Below are 19,594 nucleotides of genomic sequence, written 5' to 3' on the forward strand. Positions count from 1 at the left end.
GGCGTTGTGGGCAGTGGCTGGTGGCATGGTCGATTTCATAGTCCCTGGTTTTGGAGTGGGTGATGGGGGAAGAGGTATGGATTTATTTTATTTTTTATTTTAAATTTAATTATTTAATTTGGTAAATAGAAAGTTACTATTTTGCCATTATAAAAATGTGGTTAAATTCAAATTTTTGATCACCTAACGGTAAATTGGATGTTTTAAATCCATTGAGGCTTCACCTACAAAGTTTGAAAAGGTTAAGAGCAACAGTTGTAATAAATCAAAGGAAAGTCTGTTAATGTTTGAAACGTTTGGGGACCTAGTTGCAATTATCGCAAAAAAAGTATTAAAAAAAAACTTGGAGTAAAATAAAAACTTATTTCAAAAAAAAGGTTTTAAAATAAAATAAAATAATTTTTAAAAAAAAAGTTACTTAAAAAAATAAAATAACATAAAAATTTATTTAAAAAAACGTTGCTCAAAAATATCAAAAACTTATTTTAAAAAGCGTTATTTAAAAAAGTAAAATAAAATAAAAACTTTATTTAAAAAATTTTTTAAAATAAACAAAATATTTTTTAAATTTATTTTATATATAAAATGAAAAGTTATCATTTTACCCCTTTTAAAATTTATAAAAATGATGAAAAGAAGTTGAGTGACCATGTTGAAACGCTATATGAAATTGGGTGGTCGTAATGAATAAAATCAAATTGGACGACCACAGCAACACTAAAACATCAAGGATGTTAGCCTCCCTATAGAAGATTCATTTTCCATGTATAAAGTTAGGTGTTCATGATGAAATAAAATTAAATTTGGTGGTCATAATGACACTATGTATAAAGTTGAGTGGTCATTGATGGATTTAACCTGAAAATGGTGAAAAAAAAGTTTAGTTGTCATGTTGAAACGTTATATGAAATTAGATGATCATAGTAAAATAAAATCATATTGGGTGACCATGGTGATACTAAATATAAAGTTAGGTAATCATGATAAAACAAAATAAAATTGGGTGGTCATTGGATTTTACCCTTGAACCAATACCCAACCGACCCGGTTTCATTCTGAGTTTTTAAGATTCAATTTTAGGTTAGAATCCAATCATTGATTTTATCATTAGTAAGAAAAATTTCGATATATACACTAATATTTTATTAAAACCTCCTAGAATTTCTCATAACATTTCTAAATTCTAATAACATGAATAGTAGTAAAAAACATGAATTAACATATGTCAAAATAAACCAAAAGTTTTGCTCATTGGCAAGGACTTGCTTGTTAGTTGTTAGGTAGAAAGAAAATTTTAATTGGATAAGTGGCTTTACTCTATGTCTAATTCTTCATTCCATTTTAACATTTTGACAAATATAAAGCACCACGTACACCAGCAGCTGCAGATCCCAACGTGCTTTGCCCAAATATCCAATAATTAAATGTCAAGAAGGCAACAATATCCGACCAACACATTGACTAAGCAACCCCGATTATTTCCCATAATTTTTTTTAATATTCTTTTTAATCACACATTTTTCAATAAAATAATATTACGCGTAAAATAAAAAACTTCTACTTCTTTTTTAACCATGCATTCTCCAAAAAATTACTATTTCTCTTATTATAATGTGAAATAACGGGGGTCAAACAGGGCGCTAAGAAACCTATATGTTGGCAAGGGCTTGATATTTTCATTTCGAGAGCTGATGCGACGAAGATAGATCGAGACAAATTCATATATGACGTTTTCAAACGTTAAATCAGACGTGTAAGCATACATAGATCATATTTACCTAATCAATCAACAACGCTTATATGATTGACAACTCTACCATCTATAGGTTCAATCAATCTTCTCTTCTAACTAAATCAACAAACTCAGAAGGCGGATAAAACATCAATAGATCAACAAGCTATAATTGAAATTAATTTTTCCATTAGAGGCGGCTACACATGTTTTTAGAGTCCCTCCAATATGATTTTTCACTGGCCTAGTCTTAGTAACTCGGCAGGACACGTTAATTACAAGAAATTCAAACGAATGTATAAACAACTGCACAATTCCGTGGATGGTGGCACCATAAACAAAGAATACAAACAATAAAAGGAAAAATGGGGGATATGAAAGAATTCTAGTTCACTCAAATGTGAGGTACGTGCTTGATCATCTATAACAAAATCTCATTCACCATTCTCCCAAAGCATGTTTGCCTCTATATTGCAAGTCACTCGATAGAGCAAATTATCATATTCGTTCCAACTAGCTCTTATGACCGGATTGATTTTCCAAGGTTAGTGATGACTGATTCTTCTCGTTTCTCCTGCTTACAAGAACACTGGGTCTTGGCAAGTGTGAATTGGCAATATGCTTTTGAAGTGGTTTCAGAGCAGCCATAATCTCAGCAAATGAAGGCCGTAATCTTGGATCTCTACAGTATTTCACAGATGAAACGTATAATCCAATAGATTCACAACTTTAATTACTGTAAATAAACACCAATATTGTGTGTATCACACCCTCAAGAATCTTTTGAATACAACTTTGCAAATAGCTTAGCTCAAGTCATAAGTATAGCGAAAGATAAGCCCATTATGCATGTGCTTTTACACATTTGTGTCGAAGCTGTACTCGAGGCTTTGTATATCTCTAAGCATTTTAGACCTTAAGTGCATGTTTGGTACACATTATCTTTTTTTCATACTTAATATACTGTGGAATACTGTTTGATCTACCTTACAAAACATGTTATAAGTTTTTAGCACAAGCATTCTTTAGCATTATTTCTAATGAGTTGTAAAAGACTTCATAAATGCCCTTAATCTACAGTAAGACTAATTGATGCAAACATTTGGACACTAGAAAGCGATATAAATACACTCACGTTTGCCAGCATTTCCTGATTATATCTGCTATAACAGGATCCATATCGTCTGGAATGTCAAGACGCCGATGCTGAAATCCAACGGCACCAACAACTTGCATAGGGTTCATTCCTCCCCAGGGTTGCTGCAAAGTACAAAGTTCCCATAATATAACGCCAAAGCTATAAACATCACATCTGCGCGTGAATCAATCAACAAACAAATCAATCAAAAATCACAAAAATAAAGACCAAGAATGTCATTTTATGGATTCTGTGTTTTCACATCTCTTTTATTTTTTATTAGAGTAATAATTGGAGGACATACTTTTCATTTGATGGCTCATTTCTTAGAACTTCTGGTGCCATCCACTCTGCCTAAAGAAGGGTAACACCAAATCGTGAAATGCCAGATGATCGTTAAAAAATAATAATAATAAATAATAAAAAAATAAAAAATTCAGATGTTTTATTGAAAAGATGATTGCATGCAATTGTCAATTAAAAGTTGACTTATATATGGAACATAGCCAACATAAAAATTAGCTTCGGCATTCATCAAGAAGTATTAAAATAATACAAGATTAATTTTAATGTGCCATTGCTATCATATTATGGAACCTTTTAATGGTGGTGGCAGAAACTACCGAAATGTAGACGCAAGCATTGCGACCTCGTTTCAATTTCTTCCATAAAAACTAGCACTTTCATATTATAAAATGACACCAGAAAGATTCAAATTTTTATTTTTTTTAATTATTTTAATTATTTTTATTTTTCTTTCCCCCCAGAGAAGCATAGGTTTTCAGGATCTTAAATTTACTTTTAAACCACAGATCACAGAAAATAGTGACTGGATAACACTGTTGACTATTTCTACAATATGGCTGATAATAAGATGATGAACAGAATAAGCCAGTTGCATGATGAATCATCATGTTGTTCAATGAAGGCAAAGGCATCAAACAAATGGGAAAAAAGAAAAGGACAAAAATGATAGAATGGAGGAAAGCATTTCAACAGAAAGTTAGTATTAATGCTGTGAAATAATATGAATGATGAGAATCATGGAGGGCAAACAAACAAGGATCCATTGCATGTTTCGGAGTGATACAGATCAGATAGAAGAGAAGATCCTAAACCAATTAGAAAATGGAAGGAATATAAAGTATGTGCGAAAATGCACAAGATGTATAAAAATGCATATAACTTTCAGCCCGATCCATAAGTACAATCCAGAAATGCCTTTCGATTCTACACAAGTTTGTCGAATGACTTTGTCAAACTTTTGGGGTGAAATTCGGTTGTTTAGGGGTCTATTTTTGCGTTTTTATGTTTTGAATTAGTTTAAGGGTATTTTCGTTATTTGTAATATTTTAGTTTTATTCAGATTTATTTTGTAGTTTTCTAGTTTATTTGGATTTGTCTATAGAATTAGAGTTTTATTTTGATTAGGAATTTATTTATGCCTATAAAAGGCACATTCATTGTACAATGAAGACATTGATTTTTTTGAGAATTAATCATAATATGAAGTTTTTCACTTTCAATCTTGTTCTTAATTGAACAAAACTTATCAAATATTTTTAATATTTGTAGCGTTCAAACTATCCGAACTTATCAAAGATTCATACACTTTATGGCGTTCAATAATTCAAGTTAGGTTCGTAAGTTTTTGTGGTCACGGGGTCAAGATATTGTTTGTGATTGTCTTGGTTCTTTAGTTCAATAATTTATCAGGTCGAGCTAAACAATCTGGGTGAGATTCTTTAATCTAGTGATCAAGGGGTCAACATATTGTTGGTCATTGTATTGGTTACTTAGTTCAATATTTTTGGGTCAAACTCTAAATGTTGATTGTTGGCTTTCTTGGGTTTGAATCAATCTCATGCGAGTTCCATAGCTACTATTGCTCCGTGGGTTCACATCATGAAGCATCGCAACATGTCAGTTCCTCAAAAGGATGTAACATTTCGAAAAAGAAAGTAAGATGTTTATCAACAAAAGAATGGCACAAAATATATTTCAGAGCAGATAAATTAAGTGCTAGTGCAAAATAAGAAAAAGTATTTGACTGTTTAAATTACTGCATCAAACAAAAAGGCCGCAGTACAAATTAGCTTAATACAGCTTACCGTCCCGGCATTTGACTTTGAAGAAATAAATGTGCTGTCCTTCATTTTTGATAATCCGAAATCGCCTACCTTGATGCAGAAAATAATATGGGATTGATTATGATTGAAAAAATAATAATATAATTGTCAGTTCTCAGTGAAGAGAGCTACCTTCACAACCCAGTTCTTATCAACAAGAAGGTTTGGAGACTTCAAATCACGATGAACTATTACAGGTGTGCAGTTGTGCAAATAATTCATTCCCCGAGCCTGTGTGAAATGAAGTAAACTGCATCAGCACCAGCATGTTCACCAATAAATCAGAAGCTGCTAACGGATAGAGAATTAGAAGTTAAGTAAACAGGAGCATACAGCATCAAGAGCCATCCTCAATCGTCTGCGTTTGTCTAGTTGATTATTGGGGCGATGAATCAGCCTATACAAACTACCTCTGAAACCATAAAATATGCTTCAATTTAAAGGCAACATGGTAACAATTCATAAAAGAACTCATTTTCCTCGAACAAATATTGCAAAACATAAAGAAAAAATGTTCAGTTTATGAAATCTAAATCCTTGATTAAATGTAATTGAATCAATGTAAATTAAGTAATCCAGAAAATTGATCTTTATAGAAGGATCAAATTATATTCATTAACTCTCATGGTTGTATGTAATAAGTTTCTGCTTCAATATACTCAATCAACATTTGGGAAAATTGCAGGCACTAAATCAGATTACAGGGCTCATAGATTTCAGGTTAAAAAAAGATTGAAAATGAACTTTACATTGCCATGTCCTAGAAGAGACATCCAAAGGTTGAAGGATAGAGGTTCCAAACAAGAAAGTGATAGTCTATTAGATTAGAGTTTCTTGGAGCATTTTAGCAGTAACTAACAGTTTCATATTCAAAACCATGGTAAGAGATTAATAACTACACATACCCAAAAAGTTTGGAATTGAGGAATACCTAGGAAGAAACTCAGTAACAATTGAAAGATTTGGAGGCCGAGTAACAGCTCCCATGAAGAGAACTATATTTGGATGTCTGAGTTTTTTCATGATTCGGACCTTGCAAAGATGCACAAGTAAAATAATTCATTTCAAATCATAAACACAAAGTCCAAAACATAAAATTAAATATGAAAGTTAGAAATTCACAAAACTGGTTGTAAAATTAGTGGAAATGAATTATAGAAATAGAAAGCATAATTTTCAAAAAACCCAGTGGTGAAACACAAATATCTTATGAAAATAAGCATAAGATTTAGAAAATCATTCAGGAACAATAATAATTTCTAGTAAGATTTCCTAAATGGTAATTTAGCAAGGAAGAGAGGATCTTTCAACTGAACTCCATGCAATACTAGACTTGGAAGAAACACCTATTACGACTCCTGCTAAGTAAGATCTTCATAAGAACAACTATTAGTAATGTGTTTAACAGAACTTACTTCAGAAAAGGTTATCAGTTCATTTTAAAAATTATACCATCTTAAAAATAAACCATGTAACGAATAGTTTTGATGGGATTGAAACAAGACACTTGTAATTGCTATGCGGGTGATATCTGACCCTGGTTTAAATGCTAAAAAAGAATGTATCTATGTCAGGAAGGAGAGAAAGTATACCTCACTCCTGAATTCTTCAAGGGATTCATTAGTTATATCTTGGTCGAGGAACTTTTTAACAGCAACTTCCTATAAGTTTGAAATCAATGGATAAATTTCTGTAATTTAAGAACTCAGTGCTGAAGAAAATATCAGATCAATAAAGAACCAAAACACTCATAAAAACCCAAAACCACAAAAACGATGACAAATAAATGAACCACCACAGTAGTAGGTATCAATGTGTATAAAGACTGGTTATTAATTATCCAAATTTTTGTGAAACCTTGCGGAGAGGGGTCATGTTCCTAACTAGAATGTTGGCGCGCACACACACCAAGCCTAAAAATGTCAAAGTTCCCGGACTACAATTTAGAAGCTCAGTCCAGTCATAGATAGAACATAGGTTTCTTCATTGCCTACAAATAGAACATAGATTTCTTCATTGCCTACAAAATCGAAGCACGTTTCATAATAATTTGTAAACAAAGTTAGAATATGGTTATCCCAAGTGGTATAAAATACATAAATGAACATTAGTAATTAATTGATTAGTAGCAACAAACATTGAATATGGAAACAACATAATAATTAGATTCAAAAAGTTCCAAAAAGCCAAGTTCGCCGCATTGAGGATATAAATCCTTACATAGAAATTGAAAAGGAAATTTTTCTCATCACAGTTTAAGCTTTTAGATTATTTGGCTCAACAAAATAACAATTGGAGTCAAAGTTCCTTAGTTCAAGCCATGCCACCACTCATTTGAGAAAATTTCACGTTTCAAGACTTTGAAGAAAAAATAAATTGGACTTGTACGTCGGGGAGCACATTTCAAGATATAAATATAAAATAAAATTAAAAATATAATAATAACATCCTCTTTATCAGTTTAAGCTTTTAGATGAACTCGTCATTTAATGAAGTATGCAAGTACGGAAAAGTACAAAGCTTGAGTCTCATTGGTGCTGCTCCATCATGAAAATCCACTTATAAGACCTTTTAGAAAATAAAAAATCTAGTATGCATGTGATTAGATAGGATGAGGATATATAAATAAATAAATTCTTCCCTTCTTTGACAACATAAACTTTAGATAAACTGACCATTCGAAATGATAGGGGAGGCACATAAAGATCCACAGTTCAAGTGTTACTAAAAAAAGTTTTATGTGTCAGGCGTCAAAGAAAAAATTGAATATGACCTGCTCGTGTAGAGGAGTGTTGATGAACAAAATATTAATAAATACTTGTTATTCTCTTTAACAAGTTATGCTTTTTGCTGAGTTTGCCATTCAATATTCAGAAACCAACTTAAATCATATTTTATAATAACACCAACTCAATCACCAATCTCTGTCAAAAGGATAAGAAAAGAAACATTTTTCAGGCTTCTGAAAAATATTCTAACTTGTAAATTATGATCAGGCATTATGAAAATTTTAATGCATTATGCAGAACTAAAAAGGTAACCGTTTAGACTTCAGTAGGTATTCCAATTTTGCGCAAGCATTAAATTTAACAACATAGTGTTGGTGGTCATATATCATGCAGTCTTCTAAAGTTATCTATTTTTACTTCCTGGTCTAATAGTGAAAGTATTTTAGCCTATATTTGGCTCATGTTTATAAACACTCAAACCATTTTTACCCACACATTTTGAGGGATCCACAAGTAGTACCCATTTATATATAATTTAAACTGTTTATAAACACATCCCTAACATGCTTTTAGTTCCAAGCTTGGAAATTACAGAAAATAACTAGAATTCAAGTAGCCACAAGACTTTGAGAAACTCACAGTTCCATGCCAGTCGCCATGATATACTTCTCCATAAGATCCTGCAATGGCGATAATTTAAAATAAAACAATACGTGTGGTCTGGTTTGAGATCAACCATTATATAGAATTACTTATAATCAATGGCTATAATGCTAGGTCAGTACCGAGCCCAATACGCTCACCCAAGGTGATTTCGTCCCAAGCGATCTCACAATCTGCCACATCATCAAGTGCTATATCAGATTTTGCACTATCATTGCCTGTTGACCTATCTGATATTCTCTCTCCCTCAGAATTAAGTTCCAAAGCATCGTGCTCCGGTTCACCAGTTCCTTGGTGCTCAGGAACAGCGATATCTGCTTCACCATCATTTCTTAGACATTCTGATGGGTACACAAAGGAAGCAGGACTATCTGGCGATTGAGCAGAAGTCTCCAATTCATACTGCTTACTGACTGCAGCAGTTGTTGCTGCCACAGCAGCAGCTGCGGCTGTAGCTGCGGCTGCTACTGGAAGCTGAAGTTTTGGATCAGTGTTAGTCTTTGCTACTGCAACTACCATTGAAGAGGCAACAACAGCTGCAGCAGCAGCAGCAACAGGAACATTTTTATTATATTTTACAGGAGCTATTTCAGGCTCCGGTGAAACATGATGTCCAGTTGCTTGCTTTAGATCTAAATGACTTTCCAGTTGCTTATTCGGGCTTCTAGAACAAGCATCTTGATGAGGCACTGAAGGCAGGAAGCGAATTGGATCTAGATTAGTATGACCTTTAATTTTTTGAATCTCATCGCTTCCTGTGTTCTCCTTTTCTGCCCCTGGGGATTTGGTTTCCCCCAGCGACATATCTAACTGATCTGGGTACACTTCAGTGAACAAGTTCGGTGGAGCAATAACACCACTTTCGAGTAGAACATCATGGAGTTTCTGAGCTAACTGTGGGTTTTCTTTGGCAGCATCAATCATGTATTGTGAAACGTCCTTAACTTTCATTCTGCGGACAGCTGGAGAGCTAACGCCTTCAGTCCAGGAAGGAGATCTTGCATGTGCAGAACGATGATTAGATCTACTAGGAATCTCCCATGCTGGCTCCTTCTTCACATTCCAAGGTTTTTTTGAACCATCAGAGAATTGATTGGGTCCTTCTTGAGCTTTGATCTGCTTTACAGCAATCCCTGAAGAAAATTTGTGTCTGACAATAGTTTCATTTCTTGCGGCAATAGTCTCTTTAATCCTGGGTCTCCTTTCCAAAGTTCCAACCTCTGATTGGCCTTCAAATGGACTAGTTATCCTGCTACTCGATGAAGCCATACAAGAAGGTTCCACATCTTTAGACAATGGACCGTTAGAAAGAGATAATTCTTCATAGTCTATATGCAATCCTGCTGCATCAGATGGAATAAATGTGCCAGGGTCTGCCATTAGATCGATAATGTATTCCCTGAAACCACATTATCCACTTTTTAAAAAGAAAAGCAATGCAGGACATGTCATTACATCCTTAAAGAATCCATTTGTCCACCACAGAATGTAAATGAAATCTGATTTGTGACAGCATAAATTGAGAAGAGAATTTTTAATGCTATTTTAGATTAAGATTAGTCATATTGAAAAGAAATTTGCAAGATTAGATATCGGTAGTTTTAAATTGGTACAGTACATAGAAAGTCATTTTTAGCCAAATACGTCTTCACACTTGTACTTCGGCTGCTAGTTGGAGTCAAGAGATGCATCTTCCGTAAAAAATGTAAAAAAAATAAAAATAAAAATTGGGTCATTCATTATGCAGATTTCCTAGGAGTATACAGTTTGTTAACGTTGAAGCACACTGGAATTACCTAAAAACGGAAAAAGGAAAAGGAAACAAAATGAGGATTACAGATCAACTCTCTTGTTAAATTGACAGCACTAGGGTAACAAGATAACTAATTGACCAAACCTTTCATTATTAACTTTTACTAAGGTCATTGCCACGTCATCAGAACCAGTAAATTTCAGTCCTTTCACTAGGCAGCAAGGAATGTCAACACTGTCGGCCAAAACCTACACAATTATGGAACACAAACAGAAAGTACGGTGATTTTCAGGTCTACAGCTGAATTCCCAAGTAAAGGCATGATGAAAGTAATGTGCAAATGGAGAAATATGAAAATTTTGAAAAACAGAGGATTCAAAATATTGACAGGAAAAAGGTCATAGCATTTCTCCCAAGGAAGTATAACTTATCAAAACATGAAACAGTTCAAAATTCATCTCATAAGATTAGACGAAGAACATCTTCAAGGATCAGGTCTAGAGTTACATGCTTTATTGGGGAAATCCTACACATACGAATTTCGAAACATAAGGTCCACATATAAAGAGACAAGGATCTTAAAAGAAATATAATAAATTTATTTTCATATCAGCTAAGAAATATTTATAAAATTGATCTAATAAAGAATAGGTATATACTAAATAGTCGAACGGTCTTCCCTCATCAATGTCACACTGCCATCAACACAGAGCTCAATAAGGGGAGAATGTGGTTAAAAAATGAAACAAATAAAAATTAACAGAATCCCTTCTAAAAACATATAAATCCCAAAACAAAGACATTAGAAAAGGAATACTCTAGCTTGATACATCTAGGCCATGAGAAAGAACTGCAATGCTCATCCACCTCACCAGGCAAAAATAGAAAAAGAAAATCCCAAAACATTTATCATCGCTATACTGAAACCCCCAGAACAGCATGTGGAAGCATAAAATAAGATTCAGCCTGCCTGGAGGTTAAACATATTCAAGCATATATTATGTTTAAATAAATAAACATTAGCCTAGAGGAACTTGATTTGAGCTTTTCCTAATAAGGAATGGGTTTTGTAGTAGTGTGGAAAGCCGATACAAAAAAGGGTATGTGAAAGGTAACATCTTAGCACCTAAGAGCGGGCATGAAGCTTACGTACTGTGCCTTGATCCGGAGACTCGAGGGGAAAAGTAGTAACCCACTACAGCTGCCCTTAACCTTTCGAAAGGAAGACAAAGTGAGTAGAAGTCATCTGTTTGTAAGTTTCAGATAAAGCTTAGAACATAAAAATTATGTCTCTTCCATTGTCTTGTGACCAACAGAAACAAGCAAATGCATATCTGAATCAAGAAATCTTATGTTCTGGGGTAGCCTATGATAGGATGATCCTGTCTTTTTTAAACATACGGAGGATTCTTAAGAATAACGAGACAGAAATAAAGGAGCAATGAAATTTCTAGTGACTGACTAAGATGAAGTTGGCAGTTCTAGAATTACGGCAATGCGATTGAACTGTTTATTAGGAAAAGAATTCTCTTCTGGATAACCCACAGATATTTTAAACTTAAGCTATTAAAATTGAATAGACTAAAGTCATGACAAGATATCATTAGCCTCTGATGCTCGGACTCTTCAAAATAGTCGTAGTATTCATGTCAGACACGAACGACATGAGTATGGATATGAGTTATGTGTCGGATCCTCCAAATTTCAACCAGACATTTCGTCGTTTTAGCTTTTTCTTCTTTATTTTTTTTCTCTTTTCCTTTACTTTCCCTTTTCTTCTTTCCTGTTTTTACTTTCTATAAACCTAGCGTCGGCACGGAGAGAGTGGAGAAGGACGACGGCGCTAGGTTTTCCCTTTTTTCTTTCCATTTTCTCTTATTTCTCTCTTTGTAACGGTGGTTTAAGGTTTCGTTTGTATAAAATGAAAGTGGATTCCATATAGTACTACTTAATACTCTACTAAATCCAAATTGAAATCAAATCCCTCATTTTCTAATTTATATAACATTTAGTAATTCCCATTATTGAAAACTAAACTCTAAAATTCAATTTTATTCATCTTAACCCCTTATTCATTATTCATTTCCTTCTTTGTTAATAATTTATTTTGGTCTATTCAAAATAACATTTTGGATTAGTAAAAAAATTGAAGTTTGAAAGACGTACCCACGTACCCGTATCCAAACTTTGGATTCTTTTTAGCCATATCTCCATATCCTACATTCTAGAAAATAAAAGATCTGACACTTAGATACGTACCTGTACCCGATACCCATACCGGAGTCCCAGCATCATAGTCATTAGCCTCTAAAAATATTTCTGTAAAAATACACTATATTTGCAAGTCGAACAAAGAAGAACATAATCTACTTGAAGTAGAGGTGTAGGGAGAGTTGGGACACCCATATCAGCAGATGGCTTCAATTCTAGCCTTTGGTCCAACAGCTACAATTGTATAGCTCTATTTCAGCCATTCCAGGAAAAAAAATCTTTTTCTTTTTGAAAAAAACCCAATTTTTTTTACAAATAGGTATCCCTCATTTCATGTACGATCAATCTCACACTCTCTCAAGTTCACTTTCTAAATTTATTTCTGTCCATTGAGTTATTTTTGTTTAAGTTTGTAAATGTCATTTTCATAATTAAGTTTTGCTAAATTCACTCTCTATAATTTGTTGTCATAATTATTATTATTTTTTCTATCGAATGTATACATGATTGTTTGATGTTAATGCAGCTTACACCTCTAGCATGAAGTGAAGCCTCAAACAATATGTTTACTTTCAAGTCGTCGGTTAGTTTAAAGTTCTGTAATGTATTGAGGGCATATATGTAGGAAACATAAATAATACTGTTTATAGACAAATTCAGATCCTGGAAATCCAAAACTAGTAGAACATAACTTAATATAAATCCATGTTATAAGAACCAAAACAGACAAGATAGGTGTTGAAGTCCCAGAGATATGATAATATCTTAGTTGCCTTCATTAACTATTGTATTTAGGGAAATTGTAATTATTGTAATTAGGCATGATTCTTGGAGATTAGGTAGGATTTGAGAATATTTTTTATTTCCTTATTTTAGCCCCTCTTATAAGTAAGTACTAAAAAGAGGGCACTCGGCTGTAATGTTGTACAAGAGAAAAAAGACAGTTTTTTCCTCTCTTCTCAAGTCTCTCAGCTTACATAGTATCAGAGCCAGTTGAGGCTCAACCTAATGGCAGAAACTATCGAAACCAGTAAAGGGTCAATGACCTTCGAGTCAAATGATGGCGAAACAGAGACCATTCCCTCCATGAGTCCAGTGGGAATCGATACCTCATCTTTCCGACTCACAATCGAAAAGTTAAACAAAAAAATTTCAGATAATGGGCCCAATTTATCAAGTTAATCATCGATGGGAAAGGAAAGTTGGGATACTTGACCGGGGATGTGAAGAAGCCCGCCTCAACCGAGGTAGCCCATTTGCAGAGATGGAACTCAGAAAATTCCTTGATGACTGCATGGCTTGTAAACTCAATGATTCCTTCCATCAAAAAGTCCTATCTATTCTTACCAAGTGCAAAAGTCGTGTGGAATGCTATAAGAGACACCTACTCCGATTCAGAGAACGCTTCGCAAATTTTCGAAATCAAAACTAAACTATGGCAAATCAAGCAAGGAGATAGGAAAGTAACTGATTACTACATAGAGATGGTGGCTTTGTGGCAAGAATTGGATTTGAGCATAGAGGAAGAATGGGCATGTCCAGCTGACTGCTCACTCTACCGAAAAAAGGTAGAGAGCATGTGTCTTCGAATTCTTAGCAGGCCTCAATAGTGAGTTAGACGATGTCAGGGGAAGAATTCTTAGCCGCCGCCCATTGCCATTGACGCGTGAGATCTTCTCGGATGTTCGCCGTGAGGAGAATCGTCAAGCTGTAATGTTGAACAAAGGGAAGAATGGGCTTGCTAAGGTAGAAGTGTCGGCCTTAATGTTAAAAGTTACTGAGCCTCACAAGTTTGGACCACAACAGTGTAAAGGTGGTGAAGCTGGGCCGGAAAATATGGGGCCTCCTAGCTAAAGGTGGACAGGCTGAACATTTGAAAAGATTTGACACTTAGATACGTACCTGTACCCGATACCCATACCGGAGTCCCAGCATCATAGTCATTAACCTCTAAAAATATTTCTGTAAAAATACACTATATTTGCAAGTCGAACAAAGAAGAACATAATCTACTTGAAGTAGAGGTGTAGGGAGAGTTGGGACACCCATATCAGCAGATGGCTTCAATTCTAGCCTTTGGTCCAACAGCTACAATTGTATAGCTCTATTTCAGCCATTCCAGGAAAAAAAATCTTTTTCTTTTTGAAAAAAACCCAATTTTTTTTACAAATAGGTATCCCTCATTTCATGTACGATCAATCTCACACTCTCTCAAGTTCACTTTCTAAATTTATTTCTGTCCATTGAGTTATTTTTGTTTAAGTTTGTAAATGTCATTTTCATAATTAAGTTTTGCTAAATTCACTCTCTATAATTTGTTGTCATAATTATTATTATTTTTTCTATCGAATGTATACATGATTGTTTGATGTTAATGCAGCTTACACCTCTAGCATGAAGTGAAGCCTCAAACAATATGTTTACTTTCAAGTCGTCGGTTAGTTTAAAGTTCTGTAATGTATTGAGGGCATATATGTAGGAAACATAAATAATACTGTTTATAGACAAATTCAGATCCTGGAAATCCAAAACTAGTAGAACATAACTTAATATAAATCCATGTTATAAGAACCAAAACAGACAAGATAGGTGTTGAAGTCCCAGAGATATGATAATATCTTAGTTGCCTTCATTAACTATTGTATTTAGGGAAATTGTAATTATTGTAATTAGGCATGATTCTTGGAGATTAGGTAGGATTTGAGAATATTTTTTATTTCCTTATTTTAGCCCCTCTTATAAGTAAGTACTAAAAAGAGGGCACTCGGCTGTAATGTTGTACAAGAGAAAAAAGACAGTTTTTTCCTCTCTTCTCAAGTCTCTCAGCTTACATAGTATCAGAGCCAGTTGAGGCTCAACCTAATGGCAGAAACTATCGAAACCAGTAAAGGGTCAATGACCTTCGAGTCAAATGATGGCGAAACAGAGACCATTCCCTCCATGAGTCCAGTGGGAATCGATACCTCATCTTTCCGACTCACAATCGAAAAGTTAAACAAAAAAATTTCAGATAATGGGCCCAATTTATCAAGTTAATCATCGATGGGAAAGGAAAGTTGGGATACTTGACCGGGGATGTGAAGAAGCCCGCCTCAACCGAGGTAGCCCATTTGCAGAGATGGAACTCAGAAAATTCCTTGATGACTGCATGGCTTGTAAACTCAATGATTCCTTCCATCAAAAAGTCCTATCTATTCTTACCAAGTGCAAAAGTCGTGTGGAATGCTATAAGAGACACCTACTCCGATTCAGAGAACGCTTCGCAAATTTTCGAAATCAAAACTAAACTATGGCAAATCAAGCAAGGAGATAGGAAAGTAACTGATTACTACATAGAGATGGTGGCTTTGTGGCAAGAATTGGATTTGAGCATAGAGGAAGAATGGGCATGTCCAGCTGACTGCTCACTCTACCGAAAAAAGGTAGAGAGCATGTGTCTTCGAATTCTTAGCAGGCCTCAATAGTGAGTTAGACGATGTCAGGGGAAGAATTCTTAGCCGCCGCCCATTGCCATTGACGCGTGAGATCTTCTCGGATGTTCGCCGTGAGGAGAATCGTCAAGCTGTAATGTTGAACAAAGGGAAGAATGGGCTTGCTAAGGTAGAAGTGTCGGCCTTAATGTTAAAAGTTACTGAGCCTCACAAGTTTGGACCACAACAGTGTAAAGGTGGTGAAGCTGGGCCGGAAAATATGGGGCCTCCTAGCTAAAGGTGGACAGGCTGAACATTTGGGCTTATATTCCAAAAGGGGACTAAATGAGTTACGCCCACGACAACAAAAGGGACGACCCTAGTGTGATCATTTCCATAAGTCGGGGCACAAAGAAGGCACTTGTTGGGATTTACATGGAAAACCGATTGATTGGAAATCAAGGCCAAATAGTAGAAGCTGAGGATACCAAGCTTTTGTTGACCAACAAACTAAAAAGCTATGATGCTCGGACTCGGGTATGGGTATCGGATACGGGTACGTATCTAAGTGTCGGATTTTTTATATTTTAAAATGTAGAATACGGGAATATGGCTAAAAGGAGTCTAAATTTTGGACACGCGTACGTGGGTATGTTTTTCAAATTTTAATTTTTTTATTAACTTGAGATGTTATTTTGAATAGACCAAAATCAATTGTTCACAAAGAGAGAAATAGTATTGAATAAGGGGTTAAGACGAATAAAATAGAATTTTGGGGTTTAGCTTTCAATTATGAGAAGTTAATTACTAAATGTTATATAAAACAGAAAATGAGGGACTTGATTGCAATTTGGATTTAGTGGAGCACTAAGTAGTAATACATGGAACCTATTTTTAGTTTATACAAACAAAGCCCTAAACCACCGATACAGAGAGGGAAAGAAAGAAAAAAAAGAAAAGGGAAAGAAAAAGAAAGAAGAAGGGAAAATCTAGTGCCGTCGCCTTTTTCACCCTCTCGACGGTGGTACTAAGTTTTAAATAATAGAAATAGAAAGAAAAAGAAAAGAGAAAAAAGAAAGAAGAAGTAAAAAATGACGAAGTGTCTAGTTAACACTTGGAGAATCCGACACATATCCCATACCCATACCCATATCGTGTCGTGTCCGATACGGGTACTCCAACCATTTCGAAGAGTCCGAGCATCAAAGCTAAAAAGTGCATTCAACACTGAACAGATAGAGCAACTCTACAAAAAATTTTCTAGCCTTCAAGCATCGAGCCAATCTTCCCCAAATGGACCTTCAAGCTCACTTGCTCATAGAGGTAATTTCTTAAAAGCCTTAAACGTTATCTCTAATTCTAAAACTCCCTAGATCGACTCAAGAGCATCGGATCACATTTTCTCTTCATATTCAACCTGTGTAGGAAACTTTAAAGTTAAAATTGCAGATGGTTCTCTCTCCCCTGTCGCCGGAAAAGGGAGTATTCGAATCTCTGACCCCATTATCTTGGAATCAGTCCTTCATGTTCTGAACTTAGCATGTAATTTGTTATGTATAAGCCAATTAACAAAGAAATCAAATTGCTCTTCTAAATTCCTTCATTCACATTATATTTTTTAGGACCTATCATCCGGGAAGGCGATTGACAGTGCTAAGGAGTGTGAGGGACTCTACTACCTTGATGAGTTTGATATGAGTAAGTAACATCAAATTCCTGTTTGTGATTCTGCATCTATCTCTAGTGATAGTGAAATTTTGTTATGGCATTTTAGAATGGGACATCCTAATTTTCAGTATTTGAAAAATGTATTTCCTTCTATTTCCGGAATAAAAGACTAGTTAATTTTCAGTGTGAATTTTGTGAACTTGCTGAACACCAAAGAACATCGTTCCCCAAATCCACGTATAAACCATTAAGACCATTTACAATGATTCATAGTGAGGTATGGGGTCCCTCACGAATACCTAATTGAACTCATACAAAGTGGTTTGTTACATTTATTGACGACCATACCCGAATTTGTTGGGTATACCTCTTAAAAGAAAAATCTGACGTTCGTTCAGCATCATCAACTTTCACTCCATTGTACAAACCTAATTTGAAACACATATTCAAATTTTGCGTATAAACTGGCGTAGAATATTTCAACAAAAATTTAGGAGATTTCCTTCAAACATAGGGGGTAATTCATCAAAGCTCCTGCATTGAAACTCCCCAACAAAACGGGATTGCAAAGCGAAAAAACAGACACCTCCTAGAGGTTGCTCGAGTCTTGATGTTTAATACAAATATGCTAAAAAGATTCTAGGGGGACGCTATCTTAACATCCACTTACCTCATCAATCGGATGCGTAGTCGTACCTTAAACCTAGACTTACCTCTTAAAAGTTCCAAAACTCCTTTCCGAATTATCGACTCAGCTCAAACTTATTACTTAAAGTGTTTGGCTGTACTACCTTCATCCACATCCATAACAATCACCAAAATAAACTCGACCTTCGAGCTATCAAATGTGTCTTTATTGGATACTCTCTCACTAAAAAATGATATAAATGTGACGATCCTTCCACAAGAAAAGTCCTTGTGAGTCTCGATGTCACGTTTTTTGAAAACACTCCATATTTCCACCAAACCTCTCTTTAGGAGGAGAATCAAAGTGAAGATCGGTACCTAAACTTAGATCTTCTTTCCCCGGAACCTGTCTCAATCATGCCCAGTGGCTGATCTAGCACCTGGCGAGGGGGCGTGGCTGCGCGTGCTGGACCCGCTGATAGTTTCACTCGCCGCTGAGCGTCAAGGGAGAAGCTTTTGCAGTTGCAGAGAAGTCAAAAATGGAGGTGGGAGTTTGGGAAGGAGACGGACGGCCATAGGTTATTTTTTTTAATTTTGGGCCTCCTATTGGGTTGTCAATTATTTTAAAAATTTAAGCTCGATTTTGGAAGAAATGGATTTGGACCAGTGATTGATTTTTAAAAAGAAATTGTAAGCTCTTCCAAATTGTTTGGTAAACCTTCTTCTATGATGTGCTAATCAACAACTTCGAAGTATCTTTATATTCTTGAGCAACCTTGGGTGCACCTACTGTTGAAGATCACTCCTTGAAAACGGAAACAACATATCTCACGATTTTGGGTGTTGAAGGGTGAGCAATCTGCTTGATGATTTGAGGATTTCTTGAAATCTTTGATTTGGATTTTTTGATTTTGTTCAGAAATGTTTCAAAGACTTTTCAATGATGGATATCAATTTAAAAAAAAAAAATAATAATAACTACGGCTTTCCCGATATTGGTGCTAAATCATTGAATGTCAGAGATCATTAGGATGATTTTGGGATTTTCTTGAATCTATTATTTGGGGAGTTTGATTCTGGACGAAATGTGTTGGAAAGGAAATAAGGGTTTTGATAAAGGGTTGCAATTACAGGGTTTTCTATAATTTATTGAGTATTAAAGCAATGCTTTTTTTTTTTTTCTTTTTTCCTTTTTTTTTTTATTGATTCGTGCTGTCAAACATTATAATAAATATGGAGTTTTTTCTTATCATTTTTTACTACTAAAATTGCAGTAAAACATTATAATAAATGTGTTTGAATATCTTACAATATTGGATCATTGTTCATCTCAATTTATGTCTTCTTGTTCTAGCATCTTTACACTATTGTTTTAATGTATATGCATTTTTATAGTGCTAATAGATGTCTTAATAGTTTGTTTGTTTGTTTGATAGAGTGGATTGGATTGACCGGTCACCAAACGATTTTAAGGAAGAAAAAGAAAAAACTAAAACTTTGTCCCCGACATTGTTAAATGTATTCAGTTCTGTGC

At 34.8% G+C, this 19,594-nt stretch overlaps 1 protein-coding gene across 6 annotated transcripts in view; it reads right to left on the minus strand.

Annotated features, from left to right (window-relative positions):
• Positions 1-1,888: 1,888 nt before the first annotated feature.
• Positions 1,889-19,594, minus strand: part of LOC111401427 (probable serine/threonine-protein kinase SIS8) — a 29,046-nt gene continuing 11,340 nt past the window's right edge. Inside the window, exons 3-13 of one of the 6 annotated variants that reach the window (XR_002704009.1) lie at positions 10,289-10,392; positions 8,514-9,790; positions 8,368-8,408; positions 6,592-6,660; positions 5,931-6,031; positions 5,333-5,411; positions 5,132-5,230; positions 4,982-5,050; positions 3,175-3,224; positions 2,868-2,992; positions 1,889-2,414 (exon numbers count right to left, since the gene is read on the minus strand). Coding sequence is in view for 4 of the 6 variants with exons in the window: in XM_023029158.1 (XP_022884926.1) it covers positions 2,246-2,414; positions 2,868-3,044; positions 3,175-3,224; positions 4,982-5,050; positions 5,132-5,230; positions 5,333-5,411; positions 5,931-6,031; positions 6,592-6,660; positions 8,368-8,408; positions 8,514-9,790; positions 10,289-10,392 (2,235 nt within the window). In the remaining 2 variants the exon portion in view is untranslated. Of the gene's footprint in view, positions 2,415-2,867; positions 3,045-3,174; positions 3,225-4,981; positions 5,051-5,131; positions 5,231-5,332; positions 5,412-5,930; positions 6,032-6,591; positions 6,661-8,367; positions 8,409-8,513; positions 9,791-10,288; positions 10,393-19,594 lie in introns of those variants that run through there. The other 5 variants (XM_023029158.1, XM_023029159.1, XM_023029160.1 and 2 more) reach the window with 5 other exon arrangements.

The sequence above is a fragment of the Olea europaea genome, chromosome 10 (genome assembly GCF_002742605.1).
Source record: "Olea europaea var. sylvestris chromosome 10, O_europaea_v1, whole genome shotgun sequence".
Taxonomy (NCBI): domain Eukaryota; kingdom Viridiplantae; phylum Streptophyta; class Magnoliopsida; order Lamiales; family Oleaceae; genus Olea; species Olea europaea.